This window comes from Neltuma alba, unplaced genomic scaffold (genome assembly GCF_004799145.2).
Source record: "Neltuma alba isolate B1F8T4 unplaced genomic scaffold, ASM479914v2 tig00012711_pilon, whole genome shotgun sequence".
NCBI lineage: Eukaryota > Viridiplantae > Streptophyta > Magnoliopsida > Fabales > Fabaceae > Neltuma > Neltuma alba.
This window is the reverse complement of record NW_021637137.1, coordinates 421-24,301: the sequence shown is the minus strand read 5'-3', so window position 1 is coordinate 24,301 and position 23,881 is coordinate 421. Positions and strand designations below refer to the sequence as shown.

The window sequence follows — 23,881 nt, the reverse complement described above, 5'->3', positions numbered from 1 at the left end:
TTTTTTTTTTTTTTTGGGGGTGGGCATTGAGCACTGGATTTAATACAAGTAAGTGGCCATGCATGGCCTCATGTATAGTCCAACACAGCAATTTAAAGCTATTACCTCAAAGTAGGTACTTTGATTTAAACCATAGTCCCTTCCCTAGAACCAACAGTACTATTATCACTCTTGCCTTCATAGCAATCAGCCACCACACCCACCTTCTGAACATTTTTGTACGAATACCTTCTTGCGAAGAACACAAACATGAACAGGTTCACCGTGGTGATCCCTGCAAGTAGCCAGTAAAACCTATCCAACCTACTACTGTTCAGATCCTTCCCAAACCAACTCTTGCCTCCACTCTTCTCCGTCGCATGATCCACAATAGTTATCAGCAAACTGCTTAAGAAATTCGCAGCTCCAATCACACTTAAATACAGTGCTATCCCCAGGCTTCTCATTGAATCTGGCACTTGGTCGTAGAAATACTCTTGCAGCCCCACAAGTGTAAACCCATCTCCAAAACCGATTATCAGAAACTGAGGGGCTAACCAGAAGACACTCATGGAAAGTGGACCTTTCAGTGGGTCTTTTTCTAAGGTTCGAAGCCTCTTTTGTTCAACCAGGGCTGCCACTATCATTGTGGCGATGGAGAATATCATGCCGAAGCCAATTCTTTGCAGGATGTTGATTCCTCGTTCGTTACCGGTGAGTCTCCGCAGGAGGGGTACGAGGATCTTGTCGTAGAAGGTGATGGAGACTATCATGCCTATGGCTGCGAGAGTGAAGATGGAAGCTGAGGGTATCTCGAAGTCGTTGATTTTTCTGTTCATGGAAGCTCCTTGTTTGATGAAGAAAGTGGAGGTTTGGGCGACGCAGATTCCGAAGGGTAAAGTGAAAACCCAGATGGGAATCATGTTGATGATGAGCTTCATTTCTTCCACTTTGGTTACGGTCGCTAACTTCCATGGACTCTGCTTCTCAGCTGATTCTCCTTCCCTTGGATCAACAATTGCTGCCTTGTCCAGAAACCTGTTGCACCCACGTATTCAGTTAAAATTTACCAAAAGCTAGTCCAGTTTGAGGAATTTTTTGGTATTAGATTTGCTTTTGACTTTTTGGCTAAGCTTGATCCATGGGCATATTATTAAATTAAGCGTTTACCACAGTGGCCTTTTGTTCTTGGGCCCTTGCAATCTAGTAAGCTCCTTGCAGGAGCAACAACAAAGATATGAACCATTTTGGGCTTCAGTAATGGGTTTGGCCTCTAGCTTTCAATGTTGGGCCCAAGATTAATGGATGTGAAGGCACATTATTTAAAAACCTGCCGAGTTTGAGTATATATTCCCGGCCCACAAACAAGTATGATATAAATTAGTGTCATGTTATATTGCTTTTTTAATTTGCTGATTTTTTTTTTTGACCTTGTTAATTTGCTGAATTGAAAGCATTGTACTTACTTGAGTTTGTGGGTGTGACACAAGACCCTTCCACCGGCTCTGCTAGATTTGGGGACTTCATACAGCTGATCAGGGAGGGAAGGACATGGGAGCTTTCTCTTGGAAATGGCAGCAACAAGAACCTGCAACAATGGAGTCAAGGGACTCCCAGTGGGTCTCCTATAGCGATAAAACGGCTTTCCTGCTATGAAAATGACAAGCGAGAAGGCCATGACCCCTGTGAGGATAAGATCAGCAACACCCCAGTTCACATGGTCCTGTACATAAACAATGAAAGTCACTCCCAGAATGAGGCCACTGCAAAGACCACAGCTCCACCAGTTGAAGAAGGACATCTTCTGCCTCCTCTCTGTGGCATGATCGTCGTCGAACTGGTCGGCTCCGAAGCTCTCCAACGAAGGTTTGTGACCTCCAGTTCCAATGGAGAGCAAATAGATGGCAAAGAAGAAGGCCACCTCGTGTGCCATTCTTGGTTTGGTGCATGCAGTAATAGCAGTATCAGCGTCACATGGCCTGAGGGCTGGCAAGAACCATGACAAGCAAAGCAGAACCAAACCCTACATATGGACATATATTATATATTTGAGTTTTGTGATTAATTAGAAAGATTGATGTGAAAATGAGAGGAAGAAAGAGAATATATACGAGGATATAGAAGACGCAGGAAGCGAAGACAGTGAAATAGCGACCCAAGTAGGCATCAGCAACGAAGCCTCCAAGGAGGGGCATGAGAGTGGTGACACCAGACCAATAGTTGACGTTCCTGGCTGCAGTTTTGAGGTCTTCATGGATCACCTTCGTCAGGTAAAGCACCAAGCTTGTTGCTATCCCGAAGTAGCTCAGCCTCTCGCTGAACTCAATTGCTGCATCAATTATCCATTCATCAACGTAACTTACCAACTCAACGTGCTTTTTAAAAAAAAAAAAAAAAATTGAAGGACAAATACTAACTGCCTGTGATTATAAGTACGATCGAATATCCTCCCGCGTATAGAGGAGTTTTTATGCCACTAAACTACAAGCCAATTGAACATGTTTCAATACTAACCCTTTTTTTCCAATTATTATCCCACATGCGATTCATCTGTGACGCCAAGTATTTCGCGCCCTTATACAGATAAAATGAAATTTTTTATTTTCCACACAGTAATTATTTTTGACATACAGTCAACGCATAAAATTACTAAATAAAAGAAAAAAAGCCCCCGTTGAATTATCTAGACAAACAGAATCAGAATTAGAATTACAAAAATTAGGGAAAAAATAGAAATTTTTTAATTTCTAAGTAAACGTCTATGCTGTAGCTTTAAGTTTTTCTTTTTTAAGTGGAAGTACTGTTCATAACTACCTTGGCCTTCGAAATGTCTCATTCGGGGATCGCCCATGTTTCAAGAACGTCATTTATCTATCGTTGTTTTAGTCCAATCAAATGGATTCCCACCGGGCCACATAATTCAACCATAAATGTCAAAAGTACTGAAAGTGAAGGCCACTAAATAAAATTTGGTAAGAATCCGATGGGTACTTTACTTCCTAGTGGAGATGGATCCCATCCTGAATATTTTAATTTTGATTGAACTTTTAATCTTAATTTTGTTTTACTCAAAATTAATTTCTCAATTCATTCATTCAATTATTATCGCATAACCATTCAAATATTGCCACTCCCATCTCTCCATCCAAAAGAAAAACCCAATTAGAGACATAACCAGGGCTTATAGACAGAAGGAAATCGAGATTAAGAATACAATATAAAGTTTGTATAAATTTTTAGGGAGTAAAAATATATAACACTTACATAATACTACTAAACCAACATATTCATTATTCTCAAGGGACTTGCGTGGCTGCATATATATCTGAATCCTATAAGGTATATATAAATATTCTCACGAAACAACAAATTATTAGACTTAGCTGTCAGTCTTCAGAATCTGTGACTATAGATAGATAGATAGGGTATGATATGAAATGAAGGGGAATAAAGCTATACTAACTAATGTAGACCGCAGGTATCCAATCCTTAAACCTAGTACACACATTTAATTCAGAACATGGTACGCGTCCTAAAAAACGGAGAGAAACCACAGATCAACATTCTAACTGATCGGCTCCATGTACATAATATAATAATCAAGATTTGTGTGGTTGTTGTATCTCGTGACACATTATTTAATACTAAGATTTCCAATAGTGGAAGTGGGAGCCACCACTTTCTATGGTCATGGAGCTCACTAGCTAGGAAATTCAGAGCCATGTCTTTGCAATTGATTCACGCTAATAACCTAACATATTGCAGCCCACAACAGCACGACCAAATATATATATATATATATATATGAACATTATTTATTTGATGTTTTGAACATCTTTTTCAATTGTTGACATCGATTTACAGCCAAGTAACGTGCACATCCAAAATTCTGGCTTTCACATGTGGGATCGATTTTGACTTACTAATTATTATGGGGCATACAATTTTCATAAACAACATAGAACAAGGGTTTTGTATTTTTGGTCCTGTAACAAACAAAAAGAATTTTACAGCCATGATTTCTGCTTATCACATGTCGGCAGGAACAAAAAGGAAGCATTAATCTTTTCTTTTCTTTTTTTGGGGACAGAAAAGGAAGTACTTTGTATATGCGCGCGCACACACACACATATATAACTAATGGAAGTTTAGAGTGGCCTATTTATCGAATAATTCGATAAAAATGTGAAGAAATGTAATAAAACTCTTTCAAGACAATTTATGTTTGTATATTATATCTTGAATAGAAAATTATATGTAACTCAATACTTTCGTTTTAGAATCATTCTCTTATAAATCTTGTATCTGCATTACCAGACCACTTCCCAGACTTGAATTCTAAAGATTGGGATTTTTGTTTTCAAACAGCTTCAAACTCGAATGAAGTATTAACATATTCGTTTCAAATAGGTCAAATATGATGGTTTTGAGTCTCATTCAATTATCAGATTTAGCAGCATATGCTTGAAAGGAGAATAATAGAAAACTTAATATTTTCACTTCTGTATACTTTTCGTGGAGGGGGGAGATAAAGAGAATAAAGTGCTTTACAGATGCGTCTTTTCCCCAAAAGTTAAAAACCATTGGAATTCCTGAAAGTTTATAAAATTCTGCGTGCCAAAAACAAGGAAACCAAAGATGGAATTTTATTTTTCCATAATTATATTCTCATTCTGGCTTATGTAAAGGTCCTGTCACTAACAAAACATCTAATGCTAGCTATCATTCTTCCATTTAAACTACAGTCTTCCTAACCCTTCAATATATCATTTACAGGTCTCCTTTTTCGGGTACAAACTTATGTATAGTCTGCTGCATCCATTATGATTTTCTCACAAGTCACAAACTATATCATGGCCTCCTTCATTTTGACGTCAATTATATCACCATATATATGTGTGCGTGTTATGAGTCTCACATTAGGGAATCTCACAAATGTTGTGGGGTTTATAAGTTCAAGGGGCTCTCCCTCCCAATAGGCTAGTCTTTTGGGATGGGCTCTCTCTTTGGCTTATGCTCGTCACAGTGCACGTGTGTGTACGTTTTAGAACACAAACATGCAGGCTCCACTTAATAAGTAATGCCGTTTAAAAGTAAAAAGTAGAAACTGATATGGTAATGTAAAATAGGCGTCTTGTATTCGTAAAGTAGAGTTTAGGTTGCTGTTGGAACGCTAATCTTTTGTTCCATGTAACATGGGACTCGAAAGAAACAGAAGTAAACCAACCATAGTACAAAATGGAACTTTCTATAAAGACTCAGACAAATTTAAAGAAACCTGGTTATTTGCCACATATTGCTTGACTGGAAAAGGAAAACACAGATATAGCAAGAATTGAATCGAATGTCTGTTGCAAGATTTTAAAAAAGAAAACAGTCGATATTAAAGAGATCATGGTGCATGAGAATATATGAACTAATTAAGCAGGTTGTGGAAGTTGAAATATAGAGCAGAAATTTTACTACAGTGCTGCTTTTCTTGACAACCCAATTAAAAGAGCTAGCTAGCATGAAGAAACTAAGCAAAGTGAAGTATGAGTGGGTATATTCTTACCGATAATGAATAGGGCAGCTTTCCAAGAACCAGTGGAAGCTCGAAGAGGAAGTCTTCCTTTATGATCCAGTGAAGAATCATAAACCCATTTCGTCTCATCAACCTCGACTCCACCACCTTCAATTTCCATTGCTTTCTTCTTCTCCATCTTTTCCAAAGCTTGGTGGCTCAAAAAGCTGAAAAAGCAGAAGAAGCCTAGCCTCTGCTAGCTCAAGCACTCCAAATTAGCTAGGTGTGGCTGGTTTTTTGCACACAAAAGCCCATCTGACCCCTCCTTATATAGGAAAGCATTTGCCTTTTCTGACTCACCAATTTCGATATCACAAAATAAAATTCGTTATTTTTTTATTACAACTAATATAGTTGATATTTTCTCGAACTTTATTCAGCTTAATTATATATATATATATAGATATATTTGGGGATGAACTGCCTTGTTATTCCTAGTTAACATATAAGAATAAAGGAAAACCCCCTTTGAAATTGGGAAGGACTTAAGTAAGGGGTCATTATTGTAAAAGTCAATGTCATAATGGAATAGCATCCATGACCTATCTCCATGGGTCCACATTTTGTTGATATTTTAACCAACCAAAACATAAAGCTGCCACTCACTCACTACTCACACACCTATTTATTTATGCACTTTTATTGTATATAGATATACACGAATTTCTTCAATCAGTTAAATAGACAAAAACTATTTGAGTTAGGGATAAAGTTATACTGCCAATTACTTTATTTTCTGCTGCTCTTACAAATGGCACAATTGATTGGATTCAACTCCCTTAATTTCTCAATTACTATCCATCGTTATATTTTATTGGCTTCTGTAAGTTAGATGAACAAAAAATTCAACGAGGACAATTACTTTTGTTTTGCACCAATCTCATAATGGCGTAACTGACTAGATTCACCTTATTTCTTATGATTATTCACCTTTAACTTTCTAAACAATAAAACGGGGACCTTGGCGAATGAAAAGGACTTCACACTTTAATACAAAGTTGAGCATTTAGACTTTTGTGGACGAGGGGAAAAAAATCACACTTTGAAAATTACCTCTCTTTGGACACAAAAATACTTGAATATGAATTAATTGACGGCAGAGGGATACAAGATAATTGTGTAACAAAAACGAATTTTTTGCAACCTTAATGTGCATGAAAGAAATTACTAAAAAAATTAATTTTGTGATAAGCTACGTGGCGAAGGATTAAATAATATGTGTATTCAATGGATCATGATTTTTGTAAATTGAATTAAAAAAAAGGTCCGTAATTAAACTATCGTTACGAGTTAATGTAATTATTCAAACCAACTCGGCTCAATATATATCGTCACACTCAACAGTAAGGGTCACAAAGTTAATGATCAAACACAAAATCATACCCAATACAAATGCGTGATTTCTTTTTTGTTTTTGAAAAAAAGGGCCCAAGCATATGGAGATGATGTATGACATTAAGTACAGTGGGTTCGATCCCAACTTGAATGAAACGAGTGATTGTGAAGAGAGTGACGCACCCAAAGGCAAATTGAAATGTGAAGTACAAATTGTTAATTACTTGCAAGACTACGTTTCTACATTCATGTATCTTTCCTTACCTCTTTTATTATTAGCCTCAGAAATACACCTTCCTATCTCAAGACTCTCTTAGTATTGTGTGTGTGTGTGTGTGTAGGACATAGTCTTTTTGCTACTCTCTCATAAAGCTTGCAAACTTGCTTTGTTCTGTGACAAATGTTAAATACTGTAAACATGTCAAAGCTACAGGACTTGATTATTCTCGAAACATCATAATTTCATAACCCCTCCACTGTCTTTGTTGCATTTGTGAAGTTTTTGCCTTGCATTAGTTTTTCGATTTTTTCTGTGATTCTGATGTTGCCCGTAAACAGTATTCCTCAACGACGTGTGAGTCTTTTCAATAAAAGTTTCAGAACCAATTTACAAATTCCCGGAAAACAACGGTTTGGGGTGGCTCTGATTTGAATTTCCTATTTTTTTCCTAATGAATTTTTACCTTTTTTGTTTTCTTTGGCAGTATATATAATAGGGCACCCTAATGTTATTTTTCAATATTATCCAACATTTTAATCTTATTTATGGTTCATCAAGTACTCTAATACTGTTTTTTTTTTTGCGCATTCAAAACTTTTTGATATTATTTTTTATTTGATCTTATTTATCGTTTATGGTTTCAAATGCACTAAAACTTAATGCTGATTACGTCATAAATAAGATTAAAATGTTGGATATTACTGAAAAGTTTGCTAGATGCTACTCTTCCGATCCTTAATATAAGATCCATTTAACTAATTTAATTAGATTAAGGAAGTTAGGTAAGTTAGTTAATTATAAGAAATGTAATATATTTTTTCTAAAACACCGTAATCATCTTTCTTAATACCTCATCTCTCTCTTCTACTTGATTCTGGTTGATGGAGTATCCATAAGGGTCATTTAGAGAAAATTAATAAATATGAAAAATAGGTCTTATATTTAGAATAAAAATTAACTCAACAATTGGGTCTTATATTGAGGACCGGAAGAGTATTTGAAAAAAAAGTATCTTAATGTAAATGCCGATACCACGGAGTTACACAGAAAAGGTGTTTTAATCTTATTGAAGCAGAAATATTCCTCTTCACGTTATAAGTTCAGTAAATTAAAAGGATTCCCATTTAAGTAATCGATGACTACTCACTCCACCACCCCGGGCCCTCGGATATAGACACATGGATAGTGAATTATATTATATTTTTTATTTGGACACCTAACTCCCACGAAACAGGGTGACACATGTGATTGCCAACCTTTAGTAAGACAGATTAATAAACTAACAAAAGATAATTAGGGCATATGATCACCCCTATTCCAATATTCAAAAGCCCTTCCTCCCTTTGCTTGTCCATATGCATTAAAGACTTTTGGAATTGAAATTATATTTATCTACTTGTGATTCGGATAAGTATTTGATTTGTTAATTTTGGTGCAAGACAAAAGTATTTGATTTGACATTAAATGAAATAGAGTATTAAAAAATATTTGTTTGGAGAATAACAGTATAAAAATAAAAGGTAATGCTTAGCTAATGATGATGAAAACAAGTTAAAGAGTGAATGAAAATAATACTTCTCCTATCTTTAATATAAGACATATTTAACTAATTTAATTAGATTAAAAAGGTTAAATAAGTTAGTTAATTATAAGAAATATGACATGCTTTTTCTAAAACACTATAATCATCTTTATTGATATCTTCCCTCTCTCTTTTATTTAATTATGGTTGAGAGAGTGTCCATAGGGATAATTTAGAAAAAATTGATAAATATGAGAAATAAGTCTTATAATTAGGACTAAAATCAACTCAACAATTAGGTCTTATATTAAGAACCGGAGGAGTACATCCTTTCTCATTTTCTTTAGTTTTGAGTATTAGCAAACACGGAAATAAATGGGACATTCTAAGGTTACTCATACAAAAATTTCTTCTTTTCATCGGACCATGGCTACTAAAACATAAATATAAATAAGTTTTTTGCTAATTTAGAAAATGGGTTTTTGAGTGGATTTTTAATATCCAAATATAATTTAATCGTATAATGTCAAAAACGTTATATGAATGAAATTTCAAATTTCAGAATTTGTCTCTCACACAGACACAAACCAAAATACTTATATTAATATTTTTTTCATGGCGTAAAATCCACATTATTATTTAGAAAAAATATTATTTTTTTTCGATAGAGAGAAAAAAACTGTTATTTAATTCACAGACAAATAACTAAACAGGTCTACAGACACTACAGTATAAAATAACGCCAACTCTTACTTCTCATGCCAAATATCACCACAATGATACGCTTATTAATTATAATTTATTCTCTAAAGTATCTTTATTGATTATACATGTTAAAAAACTTCTATTCTAAGATAGTCATGATTAAAAAGATACTTTAAAAGATTCAACTTATACTTGTTACAAATAGCTAACTTTTCTTAATTTATTTAAATTAATTTAGTAACTTTTATATTAAGTACTGGAAGTAGTAATTTCTAAAACCATGAGATACAAGTTTTATTTGTGGCCAGAAAATAGCTTCTTCTTCTTTTTTTTGTTTATTTGTAGTAAAATACTATTAGACATGATTTTCGTGCGTTCCGCAGTGTTTAAATAATGATGAATTGCACTTTACATATCCAGCTTATAAATCTATTCATTATATATATCACAGTTGATAGCTTTGCATATATTCTCTAACACTCACTTTCTGATGATTTAAAAATGTGTGTATAATTTTTTTTTAAAAAAATAAACTATCACGCATATGCTGGACAAATTAAATGATGGCAACTAGTAGGGGTCCTCATCCGGCACTCATCACAATGATGCAATCTGGACCATCCAAAATCTTATATGAATGGCTGAGATTTAAAATTTTTAATATGCAATTTTTTCAATAATAATTTTATTTTTTTGAAGAAGTGTTAGTTCTAAAATTATCTTTATTTTAAATTATGTATTTATTAAAACAAAAAATTAAATTAAATATATAAAAAATCTAAATTCAATGTAAACCATCCAAAATTAATCCGTCTAAATTACGATAAGTACAATGATGGGCATGGAATATGCTCCCCTTGTATGGTGCATCGATTGTGAGCACTGATTGCAATCTTCAATATAATATTATACGATATCCTATTCCATGCTATGTAAACTAATTATTAAAAAACAAAATTAATGGTTGACTTGATAAGGTTTATATGATGATAATAATAATTTAATAGCACAAAGAGTAATTAATATAAAAAGTATGCGGACGAAAATTAACATTTCTTGAAGGCAATTGATTGGCATTTTTGGTAATCAAGTAATCAACCAGAAACGAGCTAACAAAATAGTATTTAATAAAGGGTGAGGTCAACTAATTTTGTATGGGATTTGGGTGGAAGAAGAGCCAAAAGTCATTGTGGCCAAAGCACTTGCAAGTTTCATCAATACATATAAATATTTAGCAATATTTGATGGTAAGGGGGTCAGCCAAATCTGAATTTTTTGTAGGAGACAATCTTTGGTGGTTCTTATTACCGGGTTCAATTGAAGTAAAGAAGATTATGAGCAACTTGAAAGAGGTATGAGTTAATGCTGGCCAGCATTTATGTCCCTTCACTCTCTCGTCCAATGCACCATTTGATGATCTACAATTTTCTTATTTATGTTTAATTATCCTACATTTAGAAAGAAATCACTATAAACTACAAATCTCATCATACTATTATGGGGTCAGTATATATTTGGTAATAGTGAGAATATTGCAATAACTTACTTGTTTGAGTTATGAATAGGAACTTCTCTTTAGATTAAATTCGTTAAAAGTACATGTGCGTGTGTTAAAAATCAAATTCTAAGGAACGAAATATTGCAATATTGATAATCTTATTTATATCGTCTGTTGTGTCATTCATTTAATTGAGGAATTCGTTTATGGTTAAAAATAAGTAGCAAACCAAAATAAAATAGCGTGACTTGTCGAATATATTGAGTTACATGGGATTTCCCCGTTCTATCCCCCGATGATTTGTAACATGTGATATTTTCACAAGACTGCAGGATCTTATCAATATATCCACCCACTAGACCATGTATTAATGATAATTGCTGCTTTTCTGGTTTGCCACAATTTAGACAACAATTGATGTACTAGCTCTGGTGTTATTAATATAAGACCTAGTTGACTATTTTGAAAAATAAAAAAAGTTACTATCTTTTATCCTCAATACAAAAGCTAATTTAACTTTTAATTTGGTCTTAAATATATGACCTTAATTTATTTTGTCTCTCATGTTTATCTATTTTTTCAAGATAGTCCTTATAGTAGTTACGCATGTTAAATGTTTCATCAAATGACACTTGATTAGTAAGGATATTTTAAAGAAGACAACATCTATTTATTACAAATAACTAACTTAGCTAATTATCATAATTTACTCAAATTAGTCAACTAGTTCTTATATTAAGGACCGGAAGTTTATTATTTTTCTCTCAATTAATTTTTGTTACTTATAAATTAATATATTATCTAATAATACATTGAAGTATTTTAGAAAAATAGCATAACATATGTTATAATTAAATAATTTAGTCCTTAATATAATCCCATCATCAAGAAATCTTTCGTTTTCTTTTTTTATGGGTATTTTGGTTAATAACTTGAATCTATTTAACATACCTTTCATGTTTGTTATTTCTGTCATACCAAATGTAATAAATAGGATAGGAGAATCTAGATGGTTTTACAGGTTAACTTGTTTTTTAGGTTGTATTATAACCAATTAGTGATTGGATTAATGGGGCAAATTAAAACCAAGAAGATTATCGCATATTCGCATTATCTGCAATGATTACTTATATATAGCACAAACACTAACCATTTAATCACTTTGTCCCCTTTTTTTGACCATAATCAGTTGTCCATTAAGGGTGGGTACAATTCTAAATCCTCATTTAATTTTATATTGCAATTCATAACATCGTGCTTAAACTATGATTGGAAACTTTGGGGGATGAATGGATGGTTGAATTTAAATTTTTCCGCCAAATCAAATCTCTTTTTTTTGCATAATTTAAAACGTGACCAAATGTAACTAATAAAGTTGACGTTTTGTTCCCTTTCAAAATTCAATCTCATCTCAATTATTATTACGACTACACATTAGAACGGAGCTTTGATGTTCATAAAGAAAATCCTTTATTTGGCCACCAAAGCAAAAAAAAGTAATTCCATTATTTTGGTCATTATTACTTATTAGCACGTGTAACACGCATCGACAGTTGGAGTTTACTTGAACACGTTCAATTCTACAATCAGCTTCATGTGGCCATGCACAATCATCCGATCCTAGTGAGCCCTAAGCCACTTATATAATTAATTAGTTGGAATTATGAGTTTCCATATTTCAAATGAGTCGATCCTAATGAACGGCCACAATATTTGGTTTCATAAATAAATTTAATTAATTATTAAACTAAATTTCAATATTATTATAGTTAACTTTCAGTTTTTTTAAAAAAATAAATAAATAATACGGAATAAGTTATTTTGGTTTAATATAAAAGAGACGGGAAATTGAAGTTCTTGTCAAATCAAGCAGTAAAACTGGGGGTCACGGTTTTGGCTTCAATGCTTGGTGTTGAGCTAACTATGCCAAATCAATGAAGCTTCTTGTCGAATCAAAAAATGGTATCATTAATTAAAAGAAACTGTGTTTCAATTACTTCTCCGGTCCTTAATATATGACCAAATTGTTGAGTTGGTTTTAGTCCTAAATATAAGATTCATCTCTCATATTTATCAATTTTCTCTAAATTATCATTGTGGATACTCTTTTAACCATAATCAAATAAAAGAGGAAGAGAGGGTATTAAGAAAAATGATTATAGTATTTTAAGAAAAACGTGTCATATTTCTTATAATTAACTAATTTATCTAATTTTTTTAATCTAATCAAATTAGTTAAATGAGTCTTATATTAAGGACCGGAGGAGTAATAATTACAGAAAAAAATGAATAATCATAAACAACTGCGATTTCAGATGACTTTGTTGTATTATAAAACCACAGACACACAACTTTTTAAATTCTCAATCATTTGTAAGACATGTCCCCTAAAGATGGGTAAATGTTTTAACATTTTCTTGCCCCGCGCCTTTGAAAGTTGGGATTCTAGCTAACGAAACCCGCCTAATTATTAACCTTTTCTTTTGTTTTTTTTTTAATTTATACTTCAATTGTTAACCTTTTCTTTCTGTTCGAAGAAATAAAAATAACATATAAAGATTCAAACCTTAAGAAAGTTCAAAAGTCGTAGGATGAATCTTAAAAAGTTACTTAAAACGAGCATATTTTTATAAAATTGAACTTTATAAAAGATTCACCTCCAAGTATTTCTTAAGATTATTTCTTTTTCAAAGCTATTGTGAACATGTTTAAACTTATCAAAACGAGCATGTTTTATAAAAGATTCAACTCCAAGTATTTCTTAAGATTATTTTTTTTCAAAGCTATTCTGAATATGTTTAAACTTATCAAACGAGCATGTTTTTATTTAAATGATTTACTAATCAATTTTCTTATGCATGCTCGCTAGCTTATCTTATACCACGTACTATTTATGATGTTGAATGCTCAAAGAAAGAGAATTCATTAATAATGGAAATCAAATACTGATCTCTTAATTGCTAAAGTTTAAAGGAGAGAGTTAAGTTTCAGGAACTTGGTCAGGTCTTAGGTCCCGAAAAAACTCAATCGGGGCATTTCATGTTTTAAGTTTATAAATTATGTATCTACAAACAAAATTCTTAATTACAGTGACAATAATAAGATATAAAGTCAGAATTAGACCAACATATATATTAGTGTAAATATACATATGCTGATTGATTATAAATGCTTTTTTATTATTAAAGGAGCAGATATTAACGCCTTGAAGTTACAAATGAAATTAAACTAATAAATTCTCATTTATAGAAGAGTTTTTATACCATTCAGCTATACAATGCAATGTCATTCACAATTGACTGGTTATGGATGGTACTAAACATTTAATTGCTATTTTATTGGTATAAAGCTAAAGTTAATTATGTAGAGAGAGAAGGAGAGAAAAAGAAGAAGAAAAGCAAGCATATAATGACCCACGTGGACGTTAAATAATACGTCTACACAAAGTCGCAAACGTACATATTATCCCCCCCCCAGTCACAAACGTACAAGTGAGCTTCTCTTTTTTACCCTTTTTCTCTTTTTTGCTTTTTTTTTTTTGGCTTTCATTTTATTCATAGGTCCGGGAGGGAGAAGAAAGAGCTCTCGGCTTTTGTGAAAATGGAGTTTTTAATTTAGAGATATATATCACTTTGTAGCATTCATGCATACCCCAAATGCCTCCCCAGTGCCCTACTGGTACAAACTCACAGACAACACCCTGAATTATTTTGGACACAGGAAACAGGATCACTTATCTGATATATCCAATAACAGACAAAATAATGGATATCTCCACTATCCTCTGGACTTAATTACAAAATGTTAATTATATTAAGGATTTAATATGGCTAATATTCTTTTTTTCCATTTATTTACCATCTTATATTACTTATAGGGGAATGATAGAAAAATAACATGGAAATTGCATAATTTCAAATCCAGAATTTCTACAAAAATGTGTTGTTATTTGTAAGTTAAATAAAGCTAAAAACTGTTAAAGTATAAAAACTAAATTGATTTGAGATCTAGTAATTTTCAGGTTATTTGTCTGTCATTTTTCCTCACTTATATCTTCACTTTTAATTTTTTGCCATTCTAAGAATCCATAACTTGAAAATTTAATTTGATAGATCTAACAAATTATAATTAATTTTCTTTGAAAGATAAACTTTTTTATTAAGCTATAAAATATAACTATTGTTAGTTGTAATCATTTTGAAAAAAAGTTTTAAAATATAATCACTATTAATATAAAATTTATTGAAAAGCCTACCATTCACATGATGGAAACTGGGTGGGTCAAAAAGTAATTTTGTGAAATCAAAGGATCCATCATCTACGCCCTCAAAGGAAATTACTGGGTCAAACAATTTGGAAAATCAATTTAAAAGGAAATTACACTCGCACGTGGAGAGATAAGATTAAGGGGAAAACCCAAATATTCAAACGTGTATATCTGCTGATCTAGAAAACAATCCAAAGTGGCATAACCCACTTGAATGCAAACACTGAAACAACTGTGTTTGTTTCTGATTATATATTGGACCAACCCATTCACTCTTAAGGAGTGTTTGGAACACCTCATAATCACTTTTCAGAAGCATTTTTTCGTAAATTGAGACAAACTCCTTCACATATCTATTTTGTATACTATAAAAGTACTTCTGAAACTATAGTTTTGTTTTTATTCAAACATCTTTTTAGAAGTGTTGGAATTAGCTTTTTAAGAGTAATCTTATAAAATTTAAAATAAATATGTTAGAAGAATTTTATTCCTGAACACTTGCTGAATCTGATAGCCTGCTTGACTCCACTTAATTCCAAGCCCACAAGGCAAAAGGCCTCCCTCTATATATACCCTATTGGGTTGTCATCAAGCTTCTTTGATTTGACGGATCACACAACCCAAAAGCAAGTCTTATCCCAAAAGCTAATAATCCATACCTAATTAAGCATGAGCTTTGGTCTAATTATCATTATGAAGTAGGCAGAATCTGGAGAACATCTAATGACAGTGACAGGACCATTTAATTATTATTACAAAAACAAAGGAACCTCCCACTAAGTGCACTTGAGTGTTAATTTCTTGGGCAAAATTGAATCCTGAGGCCAAGGCTAGCTGGCTGGACATATACGAGCCATAATGTTGTTGGGAATAAAGTATGGCCAAGTCAGAGTCTTAAAAAGTGATATCCTTTTTTTTGGGGGGGGGGGGGGGGAAGACCCTCCCCATGTGGAATGATGCAAATGGCTATTTCCATTATAAAAATCTTCAGTGCCTTATTAGGTGAAAATTCTTAAAAAGAAAAAAAAAAATATACATATATACAATTCTCCAGAAAGATCATAAAATTTTCAACTTTTGATTGGCAATATTTGTGAATATGCATGCTCCAAAGGACACCATCCATGTTCTAGAAAATACTGTTGGAAAAGTATAGCTCAGTCCTTGGAGTTTTATGGCTACCCCAGTTTGTTGCGACAACAATAATGAATCTTCATTATGTAATCTCCATGAACTAGTTAACTAATTTAAAATAGATTAAGAAAATTTGCTAAGTTAGTTATTTGTAATAAATCGGTGATATCTCTTTTAAAATATCCTTACTAATCAAGTGTTAACTTTAATATTTGATGAAATCTTTAACATGTGCAACTACTATAAGGACTATTTTGGAAGAAAATGAATAAACATGAAAGATAAAATGGACTAGGTTTATATTTACGACCAAATTGAAAATCAAAATATCTCTTATATTAAAAATTAAAAGTAGTATCTGTTATTGGTTATCAAAACTGTTCAAGGGTTGGATCTTGCCTCATTACACGAGGAAATGACTCTACACAAAGCTTAGACCTCACTCTAATGGATGAGTTGGTTACATATATATTAAGCAGTGCCAACTCCAACCACTAACCCTAACTAATGTATCGACAACAACTGACACAGACATGGATCAAATCAAAACCTGAGTGGGGCTTCTGGTTCTGAGAGTTCATAAATCACTTCTTGTTTAATTGTATTTTACTTCTCCAATATGTTCTGCTTGCATGCTTCCTGACTACACATATATGCTTAACATATGTTAAATATCGGTTAGGATTGGAAGTCTACTCAAATAATTATTATATTCAAGTGATATATAGGCTCCAAATCTTATTTTAACTAAAATGTTCTAAACAATAAACATGTATTTTTATAATTATATATTTTCTCTATTCTAACTTTATCTTCTTTCTAAGACAACTCACACTTGATGTCATAAAGAGTTACTTTTTCATTCCATAGGAACACGAGCCTTTGATGATTTTATAACTGAATCCAAATGCATCATAACTCTGCTTACTGTACAAAACATGGTTGAGAGATTCTGTTTCTGCCTTAATATCACACTAAATCATTAGGATATGACTTTTTATATAGACCAGGGTTACTGACCAGTACACACTAGATCTAACTAAGATTTTAATTTCTGTAACAGTATGTATTGTAAAAGGAAAATGGAATTCACAAGTGGAAAATAATATTAGTTTTACATAAGATTCAAAATTGAAAATTTTAAATTCTATAAAAATCATGCAAGTTGTTATACCCTGTTTCGTTAGGGAGGAAACATATTATGTTAAATACTACTCTTACTACCGGTATCCACTTTGTGAATAATATGATGCTTTACTATTTTCAAGAGCATACCCATTAGGAAAACAATTTGCTTTCCAAGAAAGGAATGTTTTATATATGGTCTTTTAGTAAACATTTAATACAACTGACTAATTCGAGTTTATCCTATGCTAAACCATCATTAGCAATTTTTGACATCTTTGAATATGCATCAATGTCGAGATCAAAGCCATCTAGAAAGTTAGGCTACTCTCCACAGTTTTCTAATTAGGTAATTCATCTTCATCTCCGGTGCAAGAAGATATATACAAGAGCTAGTAGCAGATGTTGCCTGCCACTGCACCATCATTAGCAGCTTTTGAGAGCCAACGGTAGATGTTGCCCGCAGCTGCCATTACACCATTAGTAGTAGCTTTTGACATCTCTGAATATGCATCAATTTCAGGATCATGGGACTTTAATAAAATCCATAACTCGTGAAGGTCCTTTAACATGCAACACGTAAGTTAAAATGACATTGTAATAAAATAAAATACTAAAGCCTAATAGGGTAGATAGAGGTGATGAATAACGTTCCAGTCTCAGGTGCTCTGGTACCATACTAAACCTTAAGAATGAAGCAATATGTGCTCTAATACCAAACTTTAAGAGAAGCGCTAACCATCATGCTAAAAGTTTAAGGCCACATTTGGATCTCCATTGGAAATGAAAAAAGCATATGAGAAAGTGTACAACTGACTTTTGCGGCTTATTATGGTTTAATTGGTTGTTTGGATGAGCTTCTTTTCTAACTGACTTATAGGAGGAAAGTAACCTATTTTCCAACGCAATCTGTAACAACTTTTCCAATTGACATTTTATAGGTGACTTTTCTAACTATTCTTTTCAGTCATTTTACAACTGAACTCACTTTTCTATTTAATCATTCAAACAAATTTTAACTTTTTCCATTGACTTTTTATAAGCACCTATCTAAACACAAATCACGTTACACTAATTGACTTTTACTCTAATTTCAGTTACAAAAGTTAGTTAGATTAAAAGTCAGTTTAGCCAACATCAATCCAAACACGCCCTAAGTGGGTAGTAAAAACACACCCTAATTTTAAGATCAGACATGTGTTCACTAGTTTCTTACAATTTTATGAGCCACCGGGCAAAACCTAATCCATACCCCCTTCTCAAACCCAAGACGTATTAAATATCCTATTTCTTTCAAATTTCTCTAAAAACAACACACAAACATCCCAAAAAGTTGTATTATGGAACTATGTCCTCCTCAACTTTGTAATCAGCTAGTCCATCTCCATATCCTCTACTAGGGGATATAAAAAAATGTAACTAGAGGTTGGCATAAAAGTCATTGCACTCTTTCTAAGTAAAAAATATAAAGTAACTTTATCACTAAGTCAAAATACGCTTATACAAATAAAATATAGATTATGGAATCCTCTGATCGCCTCCGCATAAGCCCCATCCAAGAACATCCCCTTATAATATTTTTCTATATTACTGCCATCTGCATCACCTTCACCCTTCAATTCATGGAGCGGCGGCAAACTAGATTTATCTCCTATAAACTTGTCGATTTTTCCATCACTGTCACAGTGTCACATGTCAAATCTGATAAAATTCCTTTCGCAGTCTAAGAATGGACATTGTGAGAGCTTCATACAGAGTTGCAGAAATAAACCCCTTCAAATATCAAACAAAAAGACGAGAAACGATGACTTTGCCACTTTCACTGCAAACCACAGGGTACTCGATGGACTTGTGGTCACAGACGCACTGAACTGCTTCAACGACCATGCATCCATATTCTATTGCCGTAACTAACTTGATAAAACTAACCACAACCATAAGTTTTAGTCTTTTAAGTTTCTTTTTATTTAAAGTATTAGTCTCTATAACTTAATAAAAATTTGGATCATTTTGCTCTTAAGAAACCAAAATCTATGGTTTTAAATTTGATGGGCTTAAACCAAAATGATGACAAATTTAATGACTAAAGATTATATTAACTTTTTTAACCTTATACAAAATTTTAATTTGATAGCTTAAGTTTAAAAAATATATATTTTTAGTTTTTTAATTCCAAAACCATTAGAAAATGATGATATTAGATCTTAAATATTAATAAAATATTTTCAAATGCTAACAGCCTAACACATTAAATTCAATTTTTAAAACAACCATTATTTTTATAAAAATATCTTTTAAGACTAACAATTTTAGGTTTAAATGACTAAAGATATATTTTTTTAAAATTAAAAGACCAAACTAAAACTATGTATAAAATTAAAATACCAAATGTATATTTTAACTAAATTGTACTAAAATGCGAAATTTATTCAACAAAAAACTCGCAATTCACAACTTGCCCGAGAACGCATGTTCTTCGAAATCTTGATTAATGTTTAGGGAGAATTGTGGCAGTCTAGTGTCCATACTTTATCTCGATAAAAATTTGAAGCCATTAGTGGAAATCCAAACTCTGTCCTGCAAATGACAGAAGGTAGAACAGTAATACATCGGAAAGAATCTTAAGTTACTTTTCCCACGTGGTAATAACATTTATTATATTATTATTTTTTCATCATTGTAATTATTAGTTATTAATTATTAATATTCATCTTTAATACGAATAAAATAATTATTGAAGAAATCTGGCTATGGGCTCTTTTGGGGCCTCCGTCTAAGCCCATGGAATTTCGCTCTGGGCTAAGAATTATGGGCTGGATCTTTAATTTAAAGTGAAAATTATCTAGAATTAATAATAATGGATACCCCGCAACATGTCGCGTGGGCGTGCCGGAGTGGTTATCGGGCATGACTAGAAATCATGTGGGCTCTGCCCGCGCAGGTTCGAATCCTGCCGCTCACGCCTTTGCCTATTTTTCCTCATGTCGATTCAAACCAATAGCAACGGCGCGCGCAAGGCTCGCATTTGCAAGCGGGCGTTTTTTTTTTTCTCCCCCAAAAATGGTTTCTCTCTCTTTCTTTCTTTCTTCTTTTTTTTTTTGGCCCACAGCTGCTTAAGCATGTAGATCAAGGGCATACGTATGCTTCCACCGGGAAAAAAGGAGTATACGCATACATATACCTATCAGTCTATCACGTACCCGAACTAGGATGAACTTTTTTATTGTTAATAAGCTTGGAAGTTGGCTATTAATGTTTTGAAACTGGATTTTTTTTTTTTGGACTCAGAAACTGGATATTGATACTGTTATTGGGAAACATATAGAAAATGATGGTTCTTGCGAAGATGACAAAAATAATAAAAGTGTTCTCATTATCAGACTACATACAGTGTATTCACTTTGGTTACAATCACCAGCTGGAAAGAGTTTAAGAATCACATGAAAACTTTTGATTAGGAATTGCTGTTTTAATTTGTCTCGTATATATATTTCGGACCAGAAAATTGCTGCACATGCGAATTGACTATTGCTAACCACGGTATATGATTCTATCCCGGTTGTCCCAATCCTTGAAAATACTATCATTCCCCTTCAGGTATATCAACAATTAATTGATTGATTGATTAATTAAGTAGTGATGAAAAATATTAAAAATATGTAGGTTGGTTAACCCATGAACGTAACCTCTGGAATCAACCATTACCTTGAGAATTTTCCTACTTAGGGAAAAGTAAAAACGAACCAAGACTCCTACAAAGGCAGTGAAAATTAAAGATGATCCTATTATTATTCTTTCACGTGCCTCTCACATTTATATGCTTAATTTATTTGAAATATAACTCTGCATAAATAACTACTTGAAGCTGCCCCTTTACTTCTACCAAAAGAATTACGTAAGGAAAATGATCACTGATCACACATGTTCCAGTGACTTCCAAGAAGTCACTTGTATATTTCAAAAGCTGTGTTGGCTTTACTATTACATAATCCACACCATATTATTTTTATTTATTACAAGATTGCGATGTCACAGTCAATTCCGGAGAAGTTAAAATGGGTTATGTATACGTACCTTGTGGTCCAACGTCCTTCACTTATAATAATGCCTTCATTATTTACCTTATTAATTCTTTAACTTTATGTGGGCCTTGATTCAATACAGAAAATTAAGAGGCAACAAATGACCCCTAATTAATTACAAAATTTAGTTAAACTGCCATTGTTAAAAGAAGGAAAAAAAACGCATTAATATCACGCAAACAAAATAATTAAACATCTAATTCATACTTACGTACATATGAGAGTTAGTTTTTCGGCCACATATGTTAGAGAGTTAGAATATATATACACTGAATCTTGGTGCTCGCTCATTAAACATATTGTTGGGAATTCAAATTTTAATTATTGTGTAGGGTGGCAACTTAGTTGAGCGAGGTTCGCTTTGTCTTCTAGAAGTGGATAGAAAAATAGCTTCTAATGTCGGTGGAATCAACTCCTTAGACCTCGTCAAAGATTTTGAGAATACTGATAATATGACATCAAGGAATTGAACTAAGGTTAGATGGCTCTTGAAGTAACTAGCCTTATCATGAGTCGGAAGAATAATCAAACTTCTTTATGCAAGTTATATATATTGGAATCCTTTGACCAGAGAGATCTTTGGGGATATTGTGCTCTCTGTGAGTTTTTCAATAATTGCTATTTTACCAAACATTCTGTTGCCTTATTTCGTTATAATGATAACCATAACAACGCCACCAAATATTAGTTTAGCAATTAAAGTGAGAATATATACCACCTCTAATTAATCCTCAATATAAAAGTTAATTTGACTTTGAATTCAATTTTAAATAGAAATTAAAATCTCAATCCATTTTGTCTCTCAAATTTATTTATGTTTTTCAAAGTAGTTATTGTAATAGATAAACGTGCTAAAGATTCAATCAAATGATAGTTCTAATTAATTAATATACATCATTAGTAAGAGTATTTTAGGAAAAATAATACCTAACTATTACAAAATAACTAGCTCAACAAACTTTCTTGATTTACTCAAATTAATCAACTAACTTTTATATTAAGAACTGAAGATAATATATAAAACTTGTATCTATCCTACACATGTATATAGATTATTTCAGCCTACTACCATACCAATATCAAAAGCTCTTCATCAATGGATAATTATAAGTATTTTTGTTAATGATCTTTAATTCATCCATAACAGACAAACCTAATTCTATTAAAATGATAACAATAACACGCCACCAAATATTAGTTTAGCAATTAAAGTAAGAATATATACCACCTCCAATTAATCTTTAATATAAGAGTTAATTTGACTTTCAATTCAGTTTTAAATATAAAATCTCAATTCACTTTGTCTCTCAAATTTTATTTATTTTTGTGCTAAAGTTTCAATCAAATAGTAGTTATAACTAATTACTATCTCCGGTCCTAATGTAAGAACTATTTAACTAATTTAAGGAGATTAAAAAAATAAATTAAGATAGTTATTTGTAATAAATAGGTATTTTTTTCTTAAAATATTCTTACTAATCAAGTTTATTAGCTAAAACTACCATTATTAGAGGAACTACCTTAGAAAAAAATACGTAAATATGAGGGACAAAGAGGATTGAAGTCTTATAATAGGATTAAAGCAAAAATCCAATGAAATTTTATATTAAGGACCGGAGGAGAGTAGTAATATACATGAATAATAAGGATATTTTATGAAAGACAATATCTAATTATTACAAATAACTAACTCAATAAACTTTCTTAATCTACTCAAATTAGTCAACTATGGATTATTTCAGCCACTACCACACCAATATCAAAAGCTCTTCAGGAGTGGATAATTATAAGTATTTTGTTAATGATCTTTAATTCCATCCATAAGAGACAAACCTAATTCTATTAAAATCTCATAATCCAACTGGCCTCACTTCAGTCCATCAAAAGAATAATTATTACAACAGCAAATAATGATACATATCACATAATTGAGGCTTGGCTTGGAGGGTTCATGCTGCCTCCTATTTAAGGAAAATCTGATCGGAGTTGTTATCTCAAACTAATCATCTTTTTAATTATTTTTTGGGCAGAAATAGAAGCTTCACAAGACTTGTGGGCAAGAAAATGCAGTGATCATTCAAACTAGAAAAGGTGGAATTCACGTTCCCTTATATGGATATGATGTACGACATTTTGAGTGCTGAAATTTGACTTCAAGAGAAAAGGAGGAAAAAAGTAGGTCAGTCATAACTAAATGTTATGTATGTGTTTGTATTCCAATTGTTTTTTCCAGCTTCTAATTCCTTGACGTGCTAAGCTAGAATTGTGTGAACCCTTTTCTTAAAAAAATCATTTTCCACATGTTTTTTTGTGTGTGTGTTCTTTTGTTCTAAAATTCGAACTACATAACTCATACTCCAGTGTCAAAACCGAAACAGTTATGAATAATTATTAATTAACCTCAACTTGATAATAATTACTATTGCCATCAGTTCTTTAGATTTAATTTAA

At 32.3% G+C, this 23,881-nt stretch overlaps 1 protein-coding gene and 1 non-coding gene across 2 annotated transcripts; one reads left to right on the top strand and one right to left on the bottom strand.

Annotated features, from left to right (window-relative positions):
* On the bottom strand, window positions 1-23,572 carry LOC114730099 (protein NRT1/ PTR FAMILY 5.6). The gene is made up of 5 exons (XM_028917121.1): window positions 23,561-23,572; window positions 5,534-5,750; window positions 2,091-2,308; window positions 1,446-2,002; window positions 1-1,017 (listed from the first exon to the last, which is right to left on the bottom strand). Exons 2-5 carry the CDS (start codon window positions 5,679-5,681, stop codon window positions 126-128), a joined length of 1,815 nt encoding a protein of 604 aa, XP_028772954.1. The 5' UTR covers window positions 5,682-5,750; window positions 23,561-23,572; the 3' UTR covers window positions 1-125.
* TRNAS-AGA (transfer RNA serine (anticodon AGA)) lies at window positions 20,229-20,310 on the top strand. Its single transcript has one exon. It is a non-coding gene; the product is annotated as a tRNA-Ser (tRNA).
* Window positions 23,573-23,881: the final 309 nt, after the last annotated feature.

What these genes read in the sequence shown, in the direction of transcription:
- LOC114730099 (XM_028917121.1), bottom strand. Translation starts at nt 5,681, where the DNA reads ATGGAGAAGAAGAAAGCAATGGAAATTGAAGGTGGTGGAGTCGAGGTT. An exon ending in AGCTGCCCTATTCATTATCG is followed by an intron (nt 2,309 to 5,533) that starts GTAAGAATATAC and finishes TAATTGATGCAG; the next exon opens with CAATTGAGTTCAGCGAGAGG. An exon ending in CCTGCGTCTTCTATATCCTC is followed by an intron (nt 2,003 to 2,090) that starts GTATATATTCTC and finishes GTCCATATGTAG; the next exon opens with GGTTTGGTTCTGCTTTGCTT.